Raw genomic sequence first — 25930 nt, forward strand, 5'->3', positions numbered from 1 at the left:
TCTTCATTTTTTAATACTTTTCCTTGTACGGTATGTAGGTCTAATGTATTACTAAATACTCAAATTAGCAGGTCCTATATTTTACAATATTGAAAATATTGTGTAATTTTGAAAATAAGTGTATATTCTATTAAAATCTTTCCCTACAGAATCTCACACATTTTCAGAGTTCAAACCCTCAGGTCAGGGAGGGTGATTCGTATTTTAAATGGCGTGAGATAAATGTTGAGAGATTGCAATCTGCACCGCCATGGAAACGGTGTACGGAAATACGTCACCGGTGACATATGGGAACCCATAGATCGTTAATGTTACCGTGAGATACGGACACCTCTCACAAACTGAAGACTTTCAGGAAATTATATCGTTCATATGAGTCAAACGAACTTCGAATTCGAAAATCGGAAAGTTACATATCAAATATAATTATCTAATATATTATACTTAATATTTTCTTTCCGTATAGTTCGTTACCAAAATATATTATCAAAATAGCAACATTTCTTGTTTGACATTAAATTGTGTTTAACAGGGCCTCATCAATACAATTTTAAGATATTTTTTTTTTTAGTTTAAAAGTGCGAATATTAAACTATAATCTCAAGCACGATACTGCACGAAAATACAGCATTACCCGTGTTCAATTTGTGAACTGTATATCAGTTTATTTGTTCAAAATTAACTTTCACTTATAGCTGGCCGTCATTAGTTCGTAGTTTCAATTACTATCAGCCATATACGTTTGGCGTGATTAAAAAACAATGATTCCTGATATATTCTTAATGTACGGTTGTCGTGACTGACTAAATTATCAGTTTTCATCTCCATTTTCACAAGTACATTTGTGTATATTTACTGTGGTAAAGGGTAGTGCATGATAGAGTGTATTAAAGAATAATTAATTCTGCTGGCAAAAATGGTAAGCATTTTTTTTACAAACGATTTATACTTCATATTTTAAATCTGCACGTCTACAGTAAGAAAAATGTTATTGAGAAACTAAATTGCTTAAAAACAACAAACAACTGCAAGTATTAAGTGGTAATGCTCTCAAAACCCTTCTCATTTTTGCAAACAAAAATATTAACATGTTTGTTATATTTCAGTAAAGCGCTCGCTGTACATAAAACGGAAGAATATTTGTATATCATTACGTAATGCGTCAAAACACACAAAACATAAAAATAAACTATCCCCACTAATTGTAATAAAATATCTAGAAACAATGAATAACCCCGAGTGGATAATTACCCCACCCCGAGTTATTTGTCATTAAATATTGATACGCCATTGACGCGATAATTACAATAGGTGACTACAAACACGACAATAATGTTGTTTTATTGTAACAACACGTTCACGACTAAAACAAACATGGCCGTGTTTCCTCTTGTGAAATAAAACATAATTTAAATCATAACACTCATTATTCACAGTACAAAACTAATTTTCAAAGTGTCACTGCGAAGTCTGACGTCAAATCGAAAAAACGAAATAAAAGTAGGGAAACCGCCATTTGTCATAGCGAGTCCGCGGCACGCATAACTATTTCAACAACTTTTGCAGGAAATATGTATCTCTTGTGCACTGAATACGATACAGAAAATGTATTGGCAAATGATATTGGAATTCTGTAGTCAATATACAGTTGAAATTAGGTTCGGTCTGCGGAGCTTTCTATTCGTTTTTCTACCATTAAATAAATGTGAAGCTATGAAATGAAAGTCTGAAGAAATACATTTCATACAAACTTTTGAAGAAACGTAGCGCCTAATATGAAAAGAAAATGAATTGACTTCACTTCTATTTATCTTTGTTTAATAAAATTATTTGTTTGTTTTAAGTATGTGAGGTATGGGTAATATCTTGTAGAAAGTGTAGTCCAATATTAATAACAATATAAGACAGGGAAGTATGAACAGTAGGGTAGCACCTGTTACGATAAACTCGTAGCAGGAGGCTTATAGTGGAAGTTTGTCAAGTCTGTCATGTCGGAGCCATACCTACACGGTATCATGCTCGTAGGCTGAACTATCTCGTACGGCTTCGTTGTTTGTAATACTACTTAATTACCGACACCTATAATGTGATATTGTGTTGTGTGACAAGTCGGTTAGAGCCTATTAAAACCTCTTTTTAGAAAAGGAAGTTTTTAACTTTTACGTAACGTCATATCTCCTCAGACACAATTATTGAAGATAAATTAATAGACCTATGTCATCATGTTATGCACTTATAAATTTGCTACCGCAAAACTTTTTAAAACAAAACAATGCATTTTTATTAATTTAATTTAATTATTCATAATTTATTAGTTTAATTTAATAAAGTATCGTAGGTAGTCATTAAATAAAACCTGAACACTTTATGTTAACACTCTAACTCTTAACGTCAAACACGTCCGACTTATGCATTTGATGTTTCTACAATGGAGATGTGAGCTCTTAAACTTTCCTAGTTATGTGCAGACAGAAAACTCAGTAAAGTTTTACTTAGAAATAAAATGAAAAATACATAAGCGGGAGAACATCGAAAAGGCGGAGAGAGACTAGATGCAAAACCTAAGCAGAATAACGAATACTTGTCGATGATAATGTGGAGGCTATTAAACAGATTATCCTTACTATTCCGTGAACACGTAAAAGGAATGTATAATATATCTAGTACTGAGGAAACAAGGAAGCTGAACGGGTGAAGTAGTTAATCAGCATAAAAACGCAACTAGAGCTAGTAAACGCTCTTTGCAAGGGCTCGTGAAACTTTAGTTAAAAAGTGTAAACGTCATCAGAGAAGAGAGAAGGCGAGAGAAGCGAGTGAGCCATTGAGCCGGCACCGGGCACGCTCCGCGCTGAGAATTAAAAACACTATTACACAGCAGTTCATAACACCAGTGTATTTTACCGAGTTAGAACCTGTTACAGGCAACGTTAACGCTTCGTGTAATTGCTACTTTTTCTCCAGGCTCGTTTTAATGACCATTTTTACACGCTTTTATTTTCTTTCCTCGTTTCTGATTATTAAAATTTATTGAAAAGTAAATTTTAAAACACTGGTGATCAGACACTATTGGAAAGAATGGCAACACACATGAAAATAAGTATATTTAATCTTGAGCCGAGTCTGCACAACATCAAAAACACTGGACTTAAGTTTATTTAGATCAGAATTTTACGATAATAGCAATCTGAACTAAATGATAGTCTACTAGATAAAAACGTGAAGCTATATTTCACACTAAAACCAAGCAAACATTTTCACGAAAGTAGAACATTTTTTCTTGGAACCGTAAGCTCGGCTGTCGTAAGCAAAGGTTGTAAAAGGACAAAACAATGGAGATACGTGAGTGAGCTGTTGTGGTTGATTTAGTGTTGCTGGACGGGTGTTTCCGGTAGGTAGTGGCTGTAGTGGGCCGCGGCCGGGCGTCTAGATTGATAGCGCATAACGTTGCGCCACTTTTTCATTGTCAAACCACCAAGTGATTGATTATCACTAGAAGAGCGCTGCGCTTTACGATATTTTCCATATGCCACAACAACTGGGGTGGCTATTAATAAAGACCAGTCGGAAATGTGATTTTTTAGGCCTGTATTGAATGTTGAAAAATGGTTTTAGTTTTATTTATTTTTGTTTTGTACCTACTAGATGAAATTATGTTGGATATCTAACGCCGGCGTTATGCATCATTTTGTCGTTGCAATGGAGAATAGAGATATTAAAAAAATCTAACTACCTGTGCATGATATTCACAAATGAAAAAGATTTACAAATAAAATTTTGTAAGAAGCCAAGTAAGCTGTATTAGCTTGTTACTACGTCAATAAATTCAGGTGGGCTAATGATAAAGTTTGTGTAAACGTATACTTTCGAGCCTTCGAGGTTCCCCGTACAAACCAAAGGTTCTTCAGTTACTGATTTCCCATGGGCACTCTGTGTTTTCCGAGAAGTAGCATGTTAACCCACATCGACGGTACAAATATACGAAGCCTACGGTAAAAAAATCACCTGACGTTGATTGAAATTGATAAACAATATCGGAAATTGCTGTCGACAAACGAATTACTCTCGGATTCGAAATAAGGGAAATATATTTTACAGTGACACCCACACAGTGAAGCCAGAACAATTGCATTCATCACTGTATAACACCGGTCTTGAATTTAAAACACACTTTTGTTTCCATCAACCCACGACATTTTTTTGTGTGAATTTATCTCGTGGAGCTCGTGAAAATGTGAACCTTTTTGTTTTTATCTGTGACATCATTACATTTAGGGTTACGATTAACCGTCGCTAATATTACGTTTGTCCTTTCAGAGGTCTGAGTTCTAATCCCGACCCCGCAGTATCTCATCATTATCTCCTAACGTACACAGACCTTTATTTTTTTACAAAATGTACTACACGTTTCGTTCTTGGAGAATTAAAACATAGGCCTAGTCACTCATCAAATACAGAATCGCAAAGTTTACGGTTCATCATAATTGCAATCTAATTTATTACCTATTAATCTATTTATAATAAATATAGCTCTTTAAAATTATCAAAATGTCGTAAAAAATGTATTAATGGTCCATAAAATTCAATTTCAAATATATGATACTTAACACAAACCTTTCAAAATAACTGTCTCCAACCTCACGTCAAAAGGAAGATAAGTAATTTGAAGACGTAAACATAACAAGAATACGAAAGCTGATTATCGGATAAGTCACATAGTATTACTAGTGGAATTCGCTAGAGAGCGTTGCCACGCGACTTGGAACAGAAACTTGGCCAACTTCTAACAAGATTGGATCGGAACTATTCTCAATGTGCATCCCTCGCTGAGACAGTATATGTATTAATTCAATTTGTGTACGATTTAACTTGTCATGCTGGATTCTCCCACAAGAATATTCCTGGAATATTCGTTTGTCATTTGTTTGTTTAGTCCCCTGCGACACTGGAATTATTTCCAGCAAAGAGGTGCTTTTAAAATGGACACATAGGTTTGAGTAAATTGTAACATTTTATAAAAAGAGAGAGCATTGTTCTTAAAAAGTCATATAGTAACAAAAAAAATTATAAATAATCCTCATTACCGTAGAGATTGTTACTTAAAGTCAGGGTGAAATACGCGAGGTGACCGAAATAAACCCAATGCTGCACTTTATACGAAACCACTTTACATAAGTGTCAGTCACAGTTGCCTGAGTAATAAGTAGATATAACATAACCATCACAAAAAATAAAATGATTGTAGTGACAAAATAAATAATTGTCGAAAAAAAAATCACTACATTTGTATACATTTGGACGAGTTTTCATACTATAGTTAGTGAGTGGGCGTCACCGACTGAAATATCGATTGGTACTCATTAAATTCGCTTTTGCCATTTGCCATGCAGACGACCCCGTCACTATTTTCGTAGCATCATTGGAACGTAACGGCAACTCTCATTGATTTGCTTACACAGTTAACAGGGCCATTGTTCAACAGACAATTAAAAATGAACGCTTTGCATCACGATTTATTGATTACTGTTTAATTACTAGACGTTTGTCAATGTCAAAAAGATGATGACGCGGTTTCAGATAGAATGTTTCAATAGAACACTATGGGACAATTACCGATGTAGTTATTACTGGCATAATCAAAATGAAATTACTTTATACTTAAACACGTGAAATATCATGGCTGTTCCTGGATACAAATAAAATATAATATTACAAATTACTTTATCTATTTAATTCTATGCAAATAGAAGCCAAGCCGTTTTATTACGATTTTATGATGCTGCTATAGTTTCTTGAAACCTAAATTTTCTAAAGATTTCCTTGAGAATTCGAGAGGCGGGACTGAGACCTCGTGATCTACATTTATACTTTGGCGCATGGACCACATTGTTGGAAGACAACGTTAAAACTTTACACATAAAACGCAACAAACAAATCAGTGTCTAATTGTATGTGTGAGTGTGTGTGTCGACACGACGACAGCCACGTGCGATGTACTCACACAGACACAACGTTATGTAGATGTATGTCTATGTTGGTACAAGCGAAGGGTCAACTCCCCGAGTCTAATTTCTCTTTGTGAATCCCCCGATTATCGCGCTTTGTATGTCCGCTCGTTCAAAGAGCTTTAAAAGCCTAGTTAAGAAAAAGTTTTCCCCTCGACTCGACTTTAACGTTTTTAATAAGAGTCATGAAATCTTCGCAGACTGTTTTAAAGTCCATCCGATATTTTTTTCTTTGAAATAATTTATACAGCCAATGAACTTCTTGTTATAAGGCTTAGAATTAATAATTTATGTTATCATAGTCACTCACTTGAAAAATTACGACTAAGTCGATTTTGGTTTTTAATCTACCGTGATCCCTACAATTTCCACAAAGCAACGACCGGCTACCCTATTATAGGTAAATCCCCAATTATCGGGCTTTGTTACGGACATGTAACTAACGTACCGTGAATGCGAATGTATTTTGCGACTGTCGGCGTAAAACGCTTTTTGAGTTCCTGTGGAGTACAATATATACGTAAGTCAAACAGTGTCATGAGGCTGTAGAGCTACTCCTCAATAAAACAAGTGAATATAAAGAAGAGTAAACAAACCACACTTAAGAGATTTTTATTGCTCAAGATGTTCTTCAAACGACAACAAAACGATTAAGCGGCTACAAAAATTTTCAAGTCATCAGTTACGCTCACAAACAGACGGCCGTAGCACTCGACTGAAGAATGCTCGGAAAGAAACTATAAGCACCGAATATTTTTTGCGGACACGACTCAAGAGGGAACTCATGGGAGAGGCAGCGCGTCATCGGGGCGCCCCTAACCCACTTTGATGTCGACAGCAGGTCAATGCCGGTTATCAGTGCGCGGCTGCAAGACGAGCGCCTCGCTCCGTCCCCCGACCAACTCAATCACGATAATGTAATATCGATTGGACCGTCTGTACCCGATCGTCACTTCGCTAACCACAATGGCGTGCATCACACTTATACTTGTACATCACCCGCTTACAACCTCTAACGAGGGTCACGTCGTATTTGTACTAAGCGGTATTAAGGACGTGTGACATACAGCCTCGCTGCCTTGAGGCAACTCACTCGCTGCTACAAACAACACTCGACATTTCCTTTAATCATACACAAAACTGTTATAATTCTTCTTTGTCTTAGCAATAAAATTAAAATATGAAAGATGAAGAAATGTTAGTACTCTCGTTATTAAAAAATACTGCGCTTTTAATAACTTTTACGTGATGCTTGAAGTTGGCAGTAGGTACGCGCTACGCAGTTTTATAATTGCAAAAGTTGATGCCCACGGCGACGCTGCACTCGCTTTTTTAATTTTCTCACAGTATAGATATAATTTCAAACATTATTCTGGAGAATCAACTAAAATTGTGTCTTTGTGATTGTTCTTAATAAAATTCCAAGCCATTCCTCGTTTTAATAATTCTTTTGTATAAAAAGTAATATCAATTATTACTTTTGCGTGGTCAAACTAATTGAAGTAACTAAGTGGAAGGATCAAAACGAGTGTGTGGTGTTGATTTTATACGAGTGGGTATATCCCATACAGCCTAAAGTGATGTATAAATAAATAAATAAATCCAATAAGAGGAAAGTGGGTAGTTTAAGTAATTGCGCTATTTAAGCATCGGAACTCCGTGTATTTACCTAATAGTCTTAACTAGTAGAAGCGAAATGAAGCAATTACTATGTTATGTAGGAACAAATAAGAGCTATTGAACTGTTATAAGGTTTACATTATCGAAATCCCGCATCGCGTTCGCGCACCATGCAATTTCCTACTTCAAACGTTCAAAGCAATTTCATGAAAGTAATCTATTAAAGTTTGTTCCAGCTTGTAAGTTGCAGGTTATTTGGGTTACGTCAAATTATTAAAAAAACATCGATTTAGTAAATTATGCTAGTAAATAAACAGCGTTCATTATGTAAATATTTTATTAAATTGAGTGGTCGATCTAGCAACAAGCTGCTACAGCATAGCCTTTCCAAATTAAAATAGATTACAACGTGAAAACCATGATTAAACAATTTCGAAAAAACTTCCAACTCTCGTCAAATCCCATGCTCGGATTAATTCGGATTCACTAATTAACTTGAACAACCTCCTTTTAATTAAGTTAGCAATCAAGACTTTAATTCAAACATGCTTAAAAGGTTGTTCTAGCTATTTATCCTTGGGGATAGGAATATTTCCTTATCGCCGTGGTTGAATTGGGACAAAGTAGTTTTTACAGCGAACAAAAGCAGTATGTAAGCATTGGAATGGAGACGTGAAGTGGCAGTGAGTGCAGAATCAGCGGCACGCGGCGTGGCACGCTGCCAGGCCACATCCACGCCGCTGCTCCGCCAATCACGCCGCACTCCACCACCGCTTGATAACGACCCACCGTGTTTACTACCACACCACACACATAAATCATCCACTTAACCTCACTTTTCCTACTCCTGTACAAACTATACTCATCTAACTAGGTCACCATAGAAACTACAGCCTCGAACCCCCAACGATTCCTCAACGGTGACGTCATTCGATCTGACCTTCTCATCTGACCGTTTTGTGCGTTTGAGCCGCGATACTTCAATTGTTATATCGACAATACCCATGGGCAAAAATTGTAATGGAATTTATTAAGTAGGTATTCCCCGGCGTAATCCACGTCCATCGACATTTGTTTATTGTTATATCGCTGTAATAATCACTGTTTAAATAATACTGCTTTTGAAATGAACTTTGTTTGTTTACGGACCTTTCCATACGTTTACTCTGTTGATTTTATAACAAACAAAATCCGAACATTTTGAAACACAACAAAACATTTATTCTGTACCCTGTTTTTGGAGCCTCTACATTTTTAATCGATGTTTTTGGTATATTACATACTAGATTTATAGACATAATCTAATGGTAAATGAGATGTTACTCATTGACATGGAAATTTCATTGATCTTTGAACTAAAACTTTGCTAAATAAATCATCTTATTCATTTTACAAAGCCAAAGTTTTACAAAAACAATGTTACTTACTCCAACTTAATGTCTGAACTTTGTCAATTAATATATTCATATGATTTCAGGCGGTTTTCAGGCAATTCTCCTATGAATAAATTCAATACCATTTACATACCAACAGGGACAACTATTGCTTGGTATCGAAACGTGCATTTGATAAGTTAACATTCGAAAATAATATCAAAAGCTTCAACGAAAAGTTATGGCTGACGGCCAAAACTACGCCTCGGCTTAATGTGGTGTGAACGTTTTACAGTGCCAAATGAACTTCAGGAATATTGCCAATATTATCAGTACTCAACTGAATTGTTTCTATGGAAAATAATCAGTAGTCATTGTATGCTTAGCTACTTTGCAAATTAAACAAGCAAAAAAGTTTTAACAAATTGACAGTTAGTGCGAGGATCATAGCATTTTGGAATACTTAGTTGTATCTTCCAAACGTCAAGATAGCTAACAGTATCTGTCAGTAAAACGATGGAACCACCTTTTTAAATTACGATAGAGATGTTAAACGACTTTTTTCAACCTTTTTTGTTTTAATTTCTTGTGGCAACTATAAAATCGTGATTAAAACCAGAACGTAGCCATTTAACAACATATTTATAATCCTAATGTGTAGAGAAAGAGCGTCCTTATACCCCCAGGCGCCGTGCGCAACACTAACAAGATATAAAACGTACGCCAAAAGCAATTTTAAAATACATTTATTATTCTGTTACCAATTTCATTTAAAATGAAATACAAAAGGAAAAATGTTATTAAGAGCTGAATTGTGCGAGGCACCGGGCTGTTGGGATATGAAGGCATATCAAAACTTGTGATACAAGGGAACTAACGTGAATATGAATGGGGATTTCGAACGCTAATTGGAATATTTCTGACAGATATTACTATTATATTGAATAAAAACTGCATCAATGGTCCAGTATTCATAAATACGACTGATAACAATAACCTTGACATCACGAATACTGTACCCAGATTGAGTATAAAAGACGAAACTTGCTTAAGCTTTGAATGAACTCGACACTTATATTATTATATTGACAAGCCTATTACCCTGCGTACATAAACCAACAACCAACTGCATAGTGCACGATATGACCGTTCCTAAATTCGTCTTGTACAAAAGGCTCTACTACCTACGACCAAACGTACATCAATAAATCCAATGCAACAAAGCAAAACAACGTTAGCAGAGCCGAGCTTTATCCGAACAACCAGTTTATCTTCCATTCCCCGAACGACTTAAAAATTCAAGATTCAATAATAGAACAATAATAGAGTTGTGTGATGAGCCTGTGGGACTGCGCATCGCGAGGAATCATAGATGCATGAATAAATAAAGCCAGCCTCGCCAAGTGGCTCCCAACACTACGGCCTTACGTAACCGTGCTTATACCGAACATTCTTATACAGCGCAAATAACTCATCATTACCTTCATATCATAATATGTTGTGTATTTTCACCACCCATGAAATTGAATTACCTTTTTCACCCTTATTACGATAATCGTAAGGCTCAAATCCGTTGTGGAGGTTTTCAATCTACATATTTACGTGCAAACACTATCTTTTAACGCTGAAGGTATTTATCTGTTTTAAATGTATCAATAATTTTAATCATAATATGGATTTTAGTTATATATTGATTTCTTACGATAGAGTTTGGAATATAAAAGAAAATGGAGGATTCCAATTTCGACTAAAGAAACTGAGACAAAAAGACTAACTTACTAGTTATTTAATTAATTTTATAAATTTCTTTGTTTTTCACGTCAAAATCGTTAAAATACAAAAAGTTTAAAAGCTTTTCCAAAATTAATAGTCAGTAAACTCATACGAATAATAGCTATGTTCTGACCTCGCTTGCTTAATTTTGAATCTACACTAAATGCTAAGTAGCATGGACTACGGGTAGAGTTCAGTGTTCGTGGCTTCGTAGAGCTAACATAGAATCTGTACCTATTAGTAGTGGCATCAAATTGGACATAATACTGCGCGGAGATTGCTTTCGAATATGTGGTATAAGCATCGAAGTTCTAGGAAACTAAATGTACGTTTGTACTCTGTATTTCTTTCCCCAATTACGTGAATCAAACAGTGATTAAAAGTAACTTATTTGTATAACCTTAATTGTGTTAAATTATTCCGTCATGATTGCTTTAAGGGTTCTGAAAGACCTTTTTTCTTTTTAATGCAGTCATTTTATATTCAGTGTGTTTACATTTTTATAATTTGCGAAAAAAATGCACATAAAATAATAATGCTATTTTCAAGTAAGTTAAAGTAACAATTTTAATATTGGTCATGAATTATGTCATAGTCTGGACATAAAAATAAAACGTAGACTGCAATCACAATAAATTTATTGCTCACGAGTATTTACAAAATAATACAAAATCAAGATGCTTTATTTCCTATTCTAACACTAAATTATGACTATCTATTGCTTTTGATTTAACTCTTTATACTTAAACACCATTAAAATCAGTGCTTTTATATGGCAGAACATAATACTGATTTTAAATTGTTTTCTAGAACCAACTGGATAAACAGTCGTAATTCTACACACAACCACCAAATTAGAACATTATGATGTCAATAAAAATCATAAAAGAAATACATCAAGTTTATTGCAATTTCAAAGAGCCTCAGACATATTCCCGTTTAACGACCTCTATTTAATGGGATACGTGACAAACAGCGGCTCCATTTTACAAAACTACCAATACTATACGTTTTTTTTACTGCATATCGCTTTGATGTTTGCTTTTTAACATTTCATCAGAAATATTTTACGCTTTAACTAATAAAGACATATTATTATTATGAATTTATAAAAAAATATTTTACATATTTTGAGATCCATCTCTACAGGGTAGGGTAAGTAATTAAGTAGGTATACATGCAACCAAATGATATGTACATATATGTATTCAAAAAACAGATAATGGACAACTAACGTAAAGAGATAATTGCATAACCCTATATTTTTAATATCCCCCTTTTCAGTTAATGAAAGTAGGTACCAATCACTATAACTAAAATAACTTTGAAAATTCAGCTTTCAGTTTGGGCCCACATTTTGTGATAACTAGATTTCAATTTATCGGCTCAATACCCAGGATTTCTGATCGCGGATTTGAAAATATATCGACAAAAATCAATAAACCACTCTATCAGTAATAAATATTTTCATCAAACAACCTAAAACACCTATGTATTATCCATAAGTAGGTTTTTTTATGATCTGTTCTGCGATGACCAGTCCAATTAGGCATAATTAGTACGTAATTAATTGCGCAGTATTCCTTTTTGTTGTTGAAGATGAATAAAAGATTCAAGCGCTCTTTCAACAATTAAAGTTTTAAATTGTTTTAAAGTTTTATTGTATTGATGCACAATTTTATTGTATTTATTTACTACGTACTCTTTCTATGAAGTTGCGATTTTTAACTGGAAACCTATTAAAGAGATTTAAAACGTTTATGTTGCAACGAATTATTGAAGTTATTTTCCCGGAAAAACTTTTTATCTTATGATACGTGATCGTAGTGAGATTTTCCTGGTAGTATTTTTTGCTGACGGCAACACGTAGGGTTATCAAGTTATCATATATCATAGGTAACTAGACAGGTAAATGAAACTCGTAGATTTTTGTTATAACAATGTTGTACGTTTTTCAGTGAAAAATGAATTGTTGATCAATCTTCATACTCGTCATACTAGTGTTGAAAGCGTTTTTCTGAAGCTGAATTTTCAAGAGCTTTACAATGTAACGGATATTGAAACTTATGATTTTAAATAATTTCCTTGCTCTTCTTAATAAATAATATGCTTGATTTCACTGACAGGATTTTTAATATTGCAAAATAAATAAATAGAGCATTCAAAATTTATACTGTCATTTACTTCAATATCATATTAAACTTTACGTTTAACTTCGGAGGTTAGGACCGTAGCCAGAATGCGGAAGACTTCATACTGGCTGTTACACGACAACCAATAAAAAAAACATAACCTTTGACCACCACCTATACACAAACATAGATACTGCTTAGACTCGATAAAAATGAAATACTTGTCAATTTATTGTGACTTTTTGTTGTGGAATATTGCAAATTGGATACGTTGAAGGGCTCAGGCCAACAATAGGAGAGTTGAGTTTGTCAACCTTTCCCGTTACTACTGGCAGAGTTAACAAGTAACGGGTTTACCTTCAACAACCGTATATTATGAACTTCTCTACACGTTTTTCATTATTTATGATAAAATACATAACTACAGAAATCGTTATAATATCTTAACTACACGTTTGGCGCAGTGGTTTAAGCGGTCACCTCGCCGCAACAACCATAGCGCCGCGTGTGGTGGGTTCGAATCCTACCCGGGACAAATCTTTGTGTGATGAGCACGAGTATTTGTTCTGAGCCTGGTTGTCAATTTATCTATAAAAGTATGTATTTAGAAGTATATAAGTATGTTTATCAGTTATTTGGTTACCATAGTACAAGCTCTGCTTAGTTTGGAATCAAATGACCGTGTGTGAGTTGTCCAATAATATTTATTTTATTTAACTCTGTATACCAATGTTCCTATAGTCAGATAATTTTAACACTTCGCGGCATAATTTTTCATTTTTTGGATTATTTACAGATCAACCTAGTAGTTAGTAGGAAATTGGTATGTAGCAAAAAATCTAAATGTAAGTTTTTAGGAATCGAAGTGCTGATTTCGGACGTAATTCAAATTGAATGTATATTTCATCACAAAATAAGTTGAATTGCGATTATATTATTGAAAACTACTTAAAAATATTCCAAAAATACGTTGACCTCTGCAATTTTGTGAATAACAAAACCAGAATCTTTAACGCTTTATTAAAATCATTCTCACGCAGATATCACAAATAAGTCGCCACACATAATTAAAATATTTAATAACATTAGAGTACCCGCGATACATAGTTGGAACTTTATCTTTAATACGTTCTTAATGTAATTGGAATATGTAGTACAAACACATGTACAATATGTACAGGTGTATGTTTATAAAACACGTGTAAAACGCAGTATTTATATATAGTAGTTATCTACTACATCACATCGTAAAGTGGCCTGTTTCTTGTCAGTAAAATAACAAAGAATAATGGCTATTTTATGGATGAGTTGGAAACACAGTATCATTAACACCCGTCATACAAACCCAACAGATACAGATGATAAATCGTTATTTTTATCAAACAAAATAAATTTCTACACAAATATTTGAAAATAAATACCATCCATTATAGTCTACCACATAATAATATCAATTCGTTTAACATTTTCATAAAATATTCATCAACATAAGAACTGCATTTAAATTAACCATAACTTAGTGCTAACGACTTAACTAGTACGAACACTAAATAGAAATGTGGCGTGCAATAAAAAATCGTTTTTCACGTTTATAAAATACAAAACACATTTGGCGAGAACATTAGAACACCTACAGGTCGGTTATATAATTTAATAATGAAATAAGACCTCTCGTGTAAAGCCTTTAATTTATGGAGAGGAGCAACCGACCGAGGGACAATGTAAATAAATCTTTTTCGTTATTTGACTTGCACCTCTTTCCTTCGCATTAAAATGACCGCTGTACAAACAAATTAGTCCATTGAAATGTTACAATTTGAGGGCCGAATAATGCATTTCTTAGAGGACGCAATTTTATTTTTGGAACATGTAGGGGGGGTCAATAGAAGCTTAACTTGAAGTTTGTGGGGTCGCCACCCTTGTCCCCCGGCCGCCATCTTGGAAAAGGGGGTGGAAACACTTTTTTCGCTATATCTCGGAAACTATGCGTCGTACAATAAAATTGTGAAAGTATAATTTGTAGCAAATTTTTTTGTCTACAAATATGTTTTAGAATTTTTTGCCCTAAATTAACAATTAAAGAAGTTATAAACAAAAAAGTGCAATTTTTTTAATAATTATTTTTTTTATTGCTCTATAACTTTTTTTAGCAACAGCCGCGCGGATGGATCTCTGAGGTTAAGCCACGCATGCCGAAGTTGTTTTGTGGATGGGTGACCATCTTACACATATCGAGTTCCTCCCTGTTTCGGAAGGCACGTTAAATTGTGGGTCCCGGCTGTCATTTTCGAAGATATGTGACAGTCGTTAACAGTACTCAGAAGCTTGAAAGTCTGACAACTAGTCTTAACCAGGGGTATCGTTTTATATACCAGGTAAATGGGTTGTGGAGTTTAGATAGGCAGTGGCTCCATGTAAAACACTGGTATTCATCTGCATCTGGTGAGACTGGAAGCCGTCTCCAACATAGTTTGGAAAAAAGGCTAAGCTGATATGAATAAATTAAAAAAAAATAACTCAGACCAATCTTGTAGAGTATTTTTCGAGGAAAAATTGGTCTTATATATTTTTTTTTATTTCATTAATTAGAAACTCAGTAACAGCGCTCCGAAATAGACCGGATTCGGAAATAAAATTTTTGTAAAAAAAATTTCACTATTTCGCTTATAACTTCTTTAATTGTTAATTTAGGGCAAAAAATTCTAAAACATATTTGTAGACAAAAAAATTTGCTACAAATTATACTTTCACAATTTTATTGTACGACGCATAGTTTCCGAGATATAGCGAAAAAAGTGTTTCCACCCCCTTTTCCAAGATGGCGGCCGGGGGACAAGGGTGGCGACCCCACAAACTTCAAGTTAAGCTTCTATTGACCCCCCCTACATGTTCCAAAAATAATATTGCGTCCTCTAATAAATGTAAATCTCATGTAACATTTCAATGGACTAAATGTATTATACAGTGCAATTTCACAGTCGTTTCATTAATAATTACGTTTCATCTCACCCACCCATGTCAGTACAGGCGTGGAATTTTGTAAATTCAAATTAATTTGTAATTAATCATCAATGATTGATGTTTGCCCGCAGCCCGATGTTATTTGTCGGACCCTCTGCTTAATGTTTCGCAAGAGAACAGATTTGAAACAATTATAACTGATAACATGGCAATATATTGCTCTGGTTTTGTAGCCCTCTCAACAGCATTTTTAACGTAGAAAATGGACGAGAGGTAATCGATATAATGATCAATCATGCAACTTTGTTTATTAATAGAAGACATGTTTCAAATAATATTGTAATAAGACAAGTATTGTTAAGAAGATTATGAATGGAATGCCAAAGGCTCTACTAGTATCAGAATATAAATTATTTGCTTAATTACAGGCTGATGATGGAAATGAAGCAAGCAACATACTTTTACGTATTATCGCATTATTATTAAGTAGCTATTGCTTTGGCACCTGGATATATTAAGTTCAAAGATAATCTCTAAATTATCTAAGTGAAACGTTTGCAAAATTTGTTCGGCAGAAGCCTGACCGGCTTTATGAATCAAAGCTAATTAGTTGGATAATGACACTACCTTGTTGTATTTAATACTTATTTTAATCTCAACATGTGTATTATTGCTTTGTATCGATAAAAAATACAACCAGAAGAGATTTATAGAATAAATATGGCAAGAAGAGACAACATGATTTTGGTAGATAGATATAAAGAAGACATAAAGAATGTCAAATCGTTTAAACATTACTTTACTCAAATATTATAAAATTACTAGTACTCAACTTCAATTAAGTCATGACATGCAAATGCGACTTAGTACATTATTTGTAGAACTCCATCGATTGCAGTGTATCATTAGCGTCAAAATGATACAAACCCTCTGTGGAAAAGGTTACAATTATGTCGATGCCATTCCAAGAACCAATCTTGTGAGTAATTTATGTAATAAGCTACTGTATAGCAGACGTAATGAATTGATCCGTGAAAATGTCGGTAATAAGTCGACTGTGAACATGAAAGCTCCAACAGATCATTATAATCCATGATAAGAGGGATATTGTGATATCTCGACGATAAGAGAGTAGTTAGTGAATGTGGCCGCATCCACCCAGCTATCTCACATAATCCCTTAATCGGCTCTTACGCTTCCGCGGAATGTGATATAATATCAGCCTATAAACAACCCACTGCTGGGCACGAGTACTTCTCTTTCAAGTAATATCAATAGGTTTTATAATTCAAATACACTTATGGAGTAATTGTACACACATAAGCTGTGTAGAATTTTGATGTGCTATTTTTTTAAAAAGCAATATTATTTTATTTTGTTCTAGTTCGAAATCGCAGTCAAAAAAAGACTAACAAAGATTGAGTGGTCAAGAAAAGCTTCAGCTTTAATGAAGACTTACTACGTATTACTTTTGCAATCGTTTATAAAATAAACTTGGATAAAATGCATTACTGAGAAAAATTATGAAACCAGCCTTCAGCTAGATAGCTGAGCATGTTTCTCAATGATTGTTGATGATTTCATCGTCTGCAGGCGCCTAATATATACAGACTAACGACCCGCTAAAGATTATAAACAGCTGTTTCTACTCTTGATGGATAAAGTACTTCTAAATCACCATTTAAAAAATATACGATCTTCTGTAGTAGAGCTTTGTTTTTTTTGTTAAATATACTCGATTTTCAAGGTAATTTTGAGTATGAATGAACATGTTTTGCAGTGATTATACAATGCTACTTTCAGCGCACGTTTGTCTTGCAAATTGAGAAGCAATAGCAAATACTATTGAACACTTGTAAAGTGTCGAACGTTTCCAAATGCGATCGTTCCGATACCTCCGGAAAACTGGAATCCCTTTACTTTGATCCTTGTTCCGGAGTGAGTCCCCCGGGTGAGTTTAAGTTTTCCAACAAGCGCAAAAACCTCTCACTAAAGTCTTTTGTTTCCCATCAACGTCGCAAATCCAAATACATAATTAGAATTTCCTTCGCTGATGGCTTTACTAGTAAGTAAAACATAACAACATATAATTTACTCAAATGACTGATATCGTAAGGCGTTACCACTTGGCATATTATTTTCTTTTGTAGTATTCATGATAACTACTAGTTATGACGGTCGTGTTTTCTTCAATTGTCATCCATCTAATAACATTTCAATTAAAACTACTTTGTCATTCTGTTTGAATTTTCAATACGTATTTTCTGAACTTGACAATTGGCATGAACAATTATATTTGCCTACAAATACCTCGTAGATAGATACACGTAATGTCTCCTCGAATTAGGTAAGCACATTCCAATTTTCAGTTAATACAATTAAGTTATTAGTGTCATTAACGCCCTGAAAGATTAGTGGAGTATTGGGTTCCATGATTTTCCAGTAGACATAATATACATTAACGTAAAATAACAGAACGTCTGGAAATAATGAATATTGTTTTACCTCGTAGCATGACGTAGACGTGCCGCCGCCGCCCAATTTATACGATAAACACTATTTTTCTGTCACGTATCATGTTATTTATTGTCACACTATCAATTTTCAATCGTTTTCGTGGAGCCAATGATTGTTAGAAAGCGAAGGTTACACGTGACGTTTGTTCGCGGTCGGTTTGTATGTGAACAACACGCGGTGTGCGCGACACTTGCATAAATACACGTGCAGCGGCGGTGAATATGTGTACGTGGTGTATATTGTCATGTGCACAGTCCTGTGAGCGGTGTGCCGTGTGCCGGCGCGCGAGCGTCGGGCGTGCGCGCTCTGCCTCTCCGCGGACTCAACTGTAGGGCTTCTGTACCGCTAGGGCGGCGCGCCCACGCTCGATACCGCCGCCTTCCCAGCGCCCTCCCACATACCTAAATCGTTTATAAAAATTACACTGTTTATTGCAAAAACACCAATATTATTTAATATATTTCCCACTACGTCGCGCTACTAGATAACACTTTGAGAACGTCACGCGCCCGCCGTCTTATATAAAATTGCAGATCAGTCGGTGTCTAATCATAATGTGGCAAGTGGGAGGCGTGGCTGTCCAACTAAATGAGCGCTTCGACAAGTCTATATCAAGGGATTATTCATATTTTATACGCCGCATTACTTCTTAATAGATATTAACGCGTTTCATCAAACCCGTCTATCGCCTACATTCAAGCAGCCAAGTAAAGTATATACATTCTCTGTGTCTATGCATGTAAATAATGGTGGGAGGATAAGAGAAGTTACATTCATGTTTTGAACGTTTACAAGTTTCCAAAGTTAATGGTTTAGAAACCAACGACCTAAGATGCCATTAAGATAGCTTCAAGAAAAGCAGCTACCTGTATCGAGCACACAAATCCTGTCAGCTGTTGCAAACATAGAGCTCGTAAAATTGTTACAACTAAGTATTTTACTATGTGCATTTAAGCTGTACAATATTAGCTTGAAAAACAGTGACCTGTCAATTGATACTTGTTATTTTTATAGCATTCGGAAGGCTGAATTTCGTAGGCGCGTAGCACTCTCGTAGCTAAGTCGTAGAGTCCACAACAAGGGTTTCGAATCCAACACTCGGATATTTTTAGTAGATATTCGGTTATGTGAGAAATCTCCACGAACTATATATTAGGTGTTCTTAAGTTGTAATAGTGGTGGCAGCTCGGAGATATATCTACAGCCGGCAGTTGGAGTGTCGTGGGCGGACTAAGATGAAAGCGCGCTTGAAGATTGAAGCCTTGCCTATATTACTACAACTATGAATATTCGTGAATATATTAATTTTCTTTCAGTGTTTAGAGAGGGTGTGTGTTAGTGGTCAGTCTTTTGTGTACGATGTTGAAGGTTTTTAAGACTTTGACTTCTAATATTACTTTGTTAGGTTACACAAAATATATTATAATAACAAGAGGCAGATTAATAGAATTTAAAGGACTTATAGTTTGCTGAATACAGGAATAGATAATAATCATGCAGATAGGTAATTAAGTGTAGATTTGTCACGGATTTTTCAAATTTTTGGCTTAAAGTCCATATAGTTATAGGTATTATTAGTTATAGTAAAAAAGTTAATTTTTATGTATTCAACATCTTTTTTGCAATAGAATTTGTAACTGTTATGTTAGTAAGTTTGTGATAAATAAATATTTAAAAAGAACTCAAATATCTTTTATAAATAAAAAAATAAATGTTAAAGTTTACCAAATCTGTGTTTGCAGTACATTCTCTGTGTTAAAGATAATGATATGTAGTTGCCACAGTAAGATACAGATACGAAACGAATAAATAATAGTCACCCTTTAGCGAGACTTGTTTTTGCTGCGAGTCCCATCTTGCGACCCTTTCTTACAGCTATTCGTAGACTCGATGTACAGGACGTCAACACCAATGAAATATAGTAATAGATTTATATTTAAGTACTCCACTTAACAGCAAAAAGGCGCCCATAGCCAGTTGTGCTCACCGGCCGGAAACGATCTGTGGGTTAAGCAAACCTTGGCGCGGTTATTTCATAGATAGGCGACCGCATAGTGGTATTTGAACTCGGCGTCTCCGTGCTTCGAAGGGCACCCTAAAAGTCGGTCCCGGTTGTTAGTCGTTAAGCCACGTCAAAGGCCTTCGGGTGGCTTGAACAACTTTGACACTAGGTTGACCACTAACCATAGGATAAGAAGAAGAAGTAAGAAGAATAGCAAAAATAATATTCAACAATATAACTACTGTAATAATATTATTTATAATTTACAGTAGACTATTCAAGCTAATTGCTAAATTGAAATAAACAATTGTACGAATGCAACAAGTTAATGGGAATTATATATTTTATTCATTTTACTATTCGTAAATGGTGGGTCAATAACAACTGCGGTTGTAGTAACTTAATAAAATAAAGTCAGTAGCATTATTTTTTATTTCGAACGTGAACTTAAGTATTGACCAAGAAGACACCAATGCACATTTGCACACCTTTATTGTGTAGATATTGAGACATACGATTAAGGATCATACTGGACTCAGAATGGTCTGCCAATCCAAGTATTATCAGCAGGTAATAAGATCGATTTCGGGAAATACGTAAGTTGCTATTATTTAATAACGTATTAAGTCATAAATAGCATACAATAATGGGCAGTACCTAAAAGAACTCAACTTTTTATGCATTTGAAATGCGAGCAGTTTTTAAAAATGTAAAACTCTCAACAGCGGTACTATTTTTAACTGTAATTTAGACTGTTTGATAAAATATGAATGTAGCTATAAATTATCTTGGGGCTTGTTAATTAGTGAGGTATTAACTAAGCTGATCAACAGTGCTTAAGGGAATTAATTAGCACTAATGCATTATATTTTAACATTTTATTTGGGAAACAAACACTGAAGAAATTCTTTACGGTTTATAACTTAAATTGAAACAGCGCCTAGTTATTTCAATAAGATTTTATAAAATCGTCCAATCCCTAATATGGGTGCATTTCTTTCTGAATTCTATATTTCTGAGTTCTTGTCCATTCCTTAGAGATTTCTGTATAGCCTGTTATCACACATGCTTACTTCTTTTGGTTAATTTTATCATAGCCTTACTTTTAAACGACAACTTTACTTTTAAATTCTATTAACAGTTAATAAATAGTATTAGAAAAATGATAAATAAACAAAACATGTATATTTATTGCGTAAAGCACCGTAGAACAAACAGGCTTAACAACATGAAAGTGTTAACTGGCGCCATTAATCAACGTGGCTGTAAGTACTGGCTGTGTGACGTCACTGAACTCATCAATTGCCCTCGACCCTGACTAATAACGTCTGCATGTGTAAGTACTTTACCATCTCTGATCACTCACTACTCGTTGACACGAATCCTACTATAGATTGATAAAATTAATTTAAAGTAGTATCCATTATGTTTTGTCTGATAAGGTTTATAAATGTTAAGCGGCGTATAAAACAGTTTTGCCGGATTCTACAGTTATGTTCATCTTATCGTCATCATCACCGCTCTATACCAGCATCCACAGTTATTTATCTATCCCTCATTTTGTACCACTGCTGGCCTCATCTTGCGTCCATGAAGAACAAAAGCAGTTTATGCCTAAATAATTCTGAAATTAACAATGAGGTCTGTTGCTATATTTGAGGGCATACAGGTTTAATTCAATCGACTCATACTTATTTAAAAGGAAACGAGCGCTTATATTATTACATAAACATTACCCAAGTCATAATCTACTTTGAAAAACCATTACTCCTTAAAACTGCCATTTTAAACCAAAGTTTACCTACTAATTTTATAGCACGCTACCTCGTATGAAACAATATGATGGCAAGAAAATAAACGAGACACGAACACTGAATTCCGCAGTGGCATGTAATTGAATAAATTCAAATGTAAAAAGCAGCATTAGCGTACTATAAATCTGTGTTGATGTGGGTGCAAAAACAAATGGATCACCTAATGCAGTAGCGTACTGCGGACAGTGGCGGGCTGGCGGGCTGGCGGGCTGTTGGGCTGGCCTGATACCATCAATGCGGTCAACGGCATTCGCGCGGTGACCACCGGCGCACTGACCGGACGACCCGGCCGCCCGCCGCACTTGATGCCAGCCCCTGATCTGTGCACGCTAGTGATGTGCCCAGTAACTTCTCTAAATATGCTATGATTGACTTAGAATGTCTGACGACAAAGCAATTTAAGACTAAGTAAGTTTGTATGATCTGATTCTCTAATTTATAGATAAACGCAGAAGCTTTAAGTATTGGGAAAAATAAAACTGGAAAACGAAAATATAATGGGTGAATGAGTTAAATCTTTTCTCAATAATAATACCCTTGGTTGCGAGTTCTAGGAAGCGCACATTATTATCGCTCGATTGGCTCGATACACCTAATGAATATTAAGAGTTTATAGCTTATCTGGTGGTAAAACTGTAACAAACAACGCCCACGGCCGCGGTAACATTCCCGTGAAAAACAAAGTGTGGGTCGGCGAAAGAATTCTGTTTACATCCTAGTAAAATCTATCGGAAAGAGTTATTTAGGTTTTACTGGACCAATGAATAAACAAGCACACGAGAGAAAAGAATACACAGTTTTGCGACGCAATCAAAACATGTCAGTTGAGGCACGTATTTGGTTTTGTTTTCTGTATGCTTACTTATTAAATGTAAGATTACATAACACGTAATCGATGCTGTACAGTACAAACAACACAATACTATTTATTTTTATTTATCGTCCATAATAATAGTACAAGTGAATACAGTGATACAACCAATCTTCTTTTTGACAAAACAAACAAATTGTAGTTCTATGAGCAAAATACTAACTAACTATGTAGTATAATACCTATCGGTCGACTTGCTACAATTCGATACAATTGTGATACAACAATAGCTGTTTAATCCCCATGCATTGTCCCTTGCACCTCACTAGTCACCTCGTACCACGTAATTCGCCCTGCGGTCCTGTCATGAACAGGGTTATAATTAAAATGCACATGCAATAAACCACTTCCTTCAGCCTACTACGGTCTACGGTGCTATGCGAACGTATTCTACATAAATAAATCGTGTTAGGAGAATGTTTTAGTTTATTTTTTTTAGTAAGTAATTTATTTAAAAAGAGTATTTGTCCGTTTCAGTTATGTTTATTGTGGGATTGGTTCTGATAAGTCATTATGATAAATGGTGTAAGAATACATTTTTGCTGACTACTAATAAAATTAATTAAAATGTATAAAAGGTTAAAGGTTAATGATAAAGTACTAAAAATACATATACATAAAACACGTAATCCACATTATTATCATGTTGAACTTCGTAGAACTTGAAATGTAGGCCACATGCGCTACGAAAAATTGCTACGATTGCGATGTATGGCCTACCTAACATTATTGAATGTACTATACAGGAATACAAAAAAACTCATAAAATACTTGCTATTTTATGTTGTTAATAATGATATTAAACAAGTTAATTTTGAACCACTGCATAATTATTTTCTTCTTATGGCTTGTTCCTAAATGGGTAGAAAATCGAAATCAAATGTCATGTCGAACAACTGTTAATTTAAGTTTTTTTCCCAAAGCTGCATGTAAGCCCACGTATGTAGATTTTATTGACTCACAAAGTACAAACAGCAGTCTGTTTAAGGTGACTTTAACTACTTTTAAACTCGCTAGTTTATTTAAGACACCGTGGAGACTAGCAGTTCAGAAGGTACTCGTGGTAAATAAGAACATTACTTACATTACTTACGTGTGTAATAATATTCATTCGGTTCAGCGTAGGCAAATTGGTACAAGATAAGATTAACGCTCTGAGACTAGCTAGTACTAGGGACAAACCAATTTTTTTGTAATAATCTAAGAACAAAATTAAACTATTTCTTCGTTTAGAGCTTGTAATGAGCTTCTTTTGATATGAATATAAGCAGTTTGTATTACCGAAACACATGCTAGGGAAAACTTTTCGATTCTTCAGATCGACTTGACTTAGCGCTACAAAACGTTTCTGTGTTCTCCTAGTACATGAAGGTATCTGTGTTCTTTCTAAGTGAACATATTAAAATTTCTGATATAGTCTTATTTTGGGATTTTTTACGTCTAGCTAAATTATTCAATAAAAAAGATGTTCTGTAAACCTAATATCTCGGTTGTTCTGCAGTTGGATGGCAGTACCCACGCGTGCAATACAGACCAGTGTGGTGGAGGAGTTGGCAGGAACTTGGCCGAGGCTCTGTGGCGACTGCGAGGAGGTCGCACGCGTCTGCTTACCGCTGTCGGAGATGACGCTGATGGACATTACCTGGACAGCATCGCACCTGGCCTGTTTTTGGATGGTATGTTCACATAGCTTTCCTCTCATCTCGAGGTTTAAATATTGCAATGGAACGTTGATGAGGGTATTTAATAGAGAAAACACCGTGATGTTAGATAGAAACGATCTTTCAAAAGATCTCTGAGAGGAAACTACAACGATCCAGTTATCTGCCGTTAAAGTAGAAGGTACTCAAAACAAATTCTTAGTTTTCAGTCGTTTTTTATGCAGGTTGCTGGCCTACTGTGGTTGTAAATTAATATTTGCAATTTCTGATCGATATAAGTATGATTTGCAAAAATATCAGCTTATTTCAATTTATTAATTTCAGGATGCATAATAAAAGGTTCTCGAACACCAACCTACGCTGCAATGTTAGACTCGCGAGGAGAGTGCCTCATTGGTCTAGGAGACATGGAACTGCACAACCACATCACACCCGATCTTGTACGTACCACTTTATAGCCTGTCTAACCATTATAAACTTTACGAGAACATAAACTCGACGACAGCCGTCATATGATATTGTTTTACACATCGCCCGCTCATAAAAGTTCACAATTAAAAAGCGTAATTTGTAATGTCCACGCTATTTTATATCGTGTCATGCTCGTTTTGAGGTAATGATATCTAATTACACGGTTTATTAGGTAGTTAATATAACTCATATGAGTTATAGTTTAAGCTGACGACCTATCGATATGAACTAACTGTATGCAGTGGTATTGTGGTGCACTTACAAAGTGGACTACTACTACTACTAATATAATTTATATTAGATACATATTGTAGTTATTTGATTAAATTGTATTTATTCAGTAGTTCTAACTAAATACGTTCCTATTAATAGTAACGCAAAAAACTCACAAGACCTGGTGAGTGCCTTAGTAGTTACTCATGTTTATTAAAGACCTAAGTCGACTATATTTAGGCAAGTACTTAATAGTCAATAATTTATAGGTCAACAAACACATGAAGGTCCTAGAAGACGCGCCGCTAATCGTTCTTGATGGCAACGTACCACAGGCTACTATCGATCACGTGCTCGCTGTCTGCGATCGACTACAAAAACCAAGTAAGTAATACTGTTATGACAAAAAAAACGACTACTAAGGAATATTTGATTACATTTGCCAGAGACCACTGGTGGCATACTTATAGGACTTTTTTCCACTTACAAACCAAAGGCACGAAATTAGTGGTGGCGACTG

General features: G+C 34.9%; 2 protein-coding genes across 3 annotated transcripts in view; one reads left to right on the forward strand and one right to left on the reverse strand.

Moving 5' to 3' along the window:
- LOC142981034 (uncharacterized) overlaps positions 1-18727 on the reverse strand; it is a 79667-nt gene extending 60940 nt beyond the window's left edge. For both annotated transcript variants that reach the window (XM_076126692.1, XM_076126699.1), the window contains exon 1: positions 18367-18727. The gene's annotated coding sequence lies outside the window, so the exon portion shown is untranslated. The remainder of the gene's footprint in view (positions 1-18366) is intronic.
- The window catches only part of LOC142981026 (uncharacterized), a 116383-nt gene that overhangs the window by 76999 nt on the left and 13454 nt on the right, over positions 1-25930 (forward strand). Inside the window, exons 8-10 of the mRNA XM_076126681.1 lie at positions 24567-24741; positions 25051-25166; positions 25680-25794. Of these exons, the coding sequence (XP_075982796.1) occupies positions 24567-24741; positions 25051-25166; positions 25680-25794 (406 nt within the window). The remainder of the gene's footprint in view (positions 1-24566; positions 24742-25050; positions 25167-25679; positions 25795-25930) is intronic.

Source organism: Anticarsia gemmatalis, chromosome 2 (genome assembly GCF_050436995.1).
Source record: "Anticarsia gemmatalis isolate Benzon Research Colony breed Stoneville strain chromosome 2, ilAntGemm2 primary, whole genome shotgun sequence".
Taxonomy (NCBI): Eukaryota; Metazoa; Arthropoda; class Insecta; order Lepidoptera; family Erebidae; genus Anticarsia; species Anticarsia gemmatalis.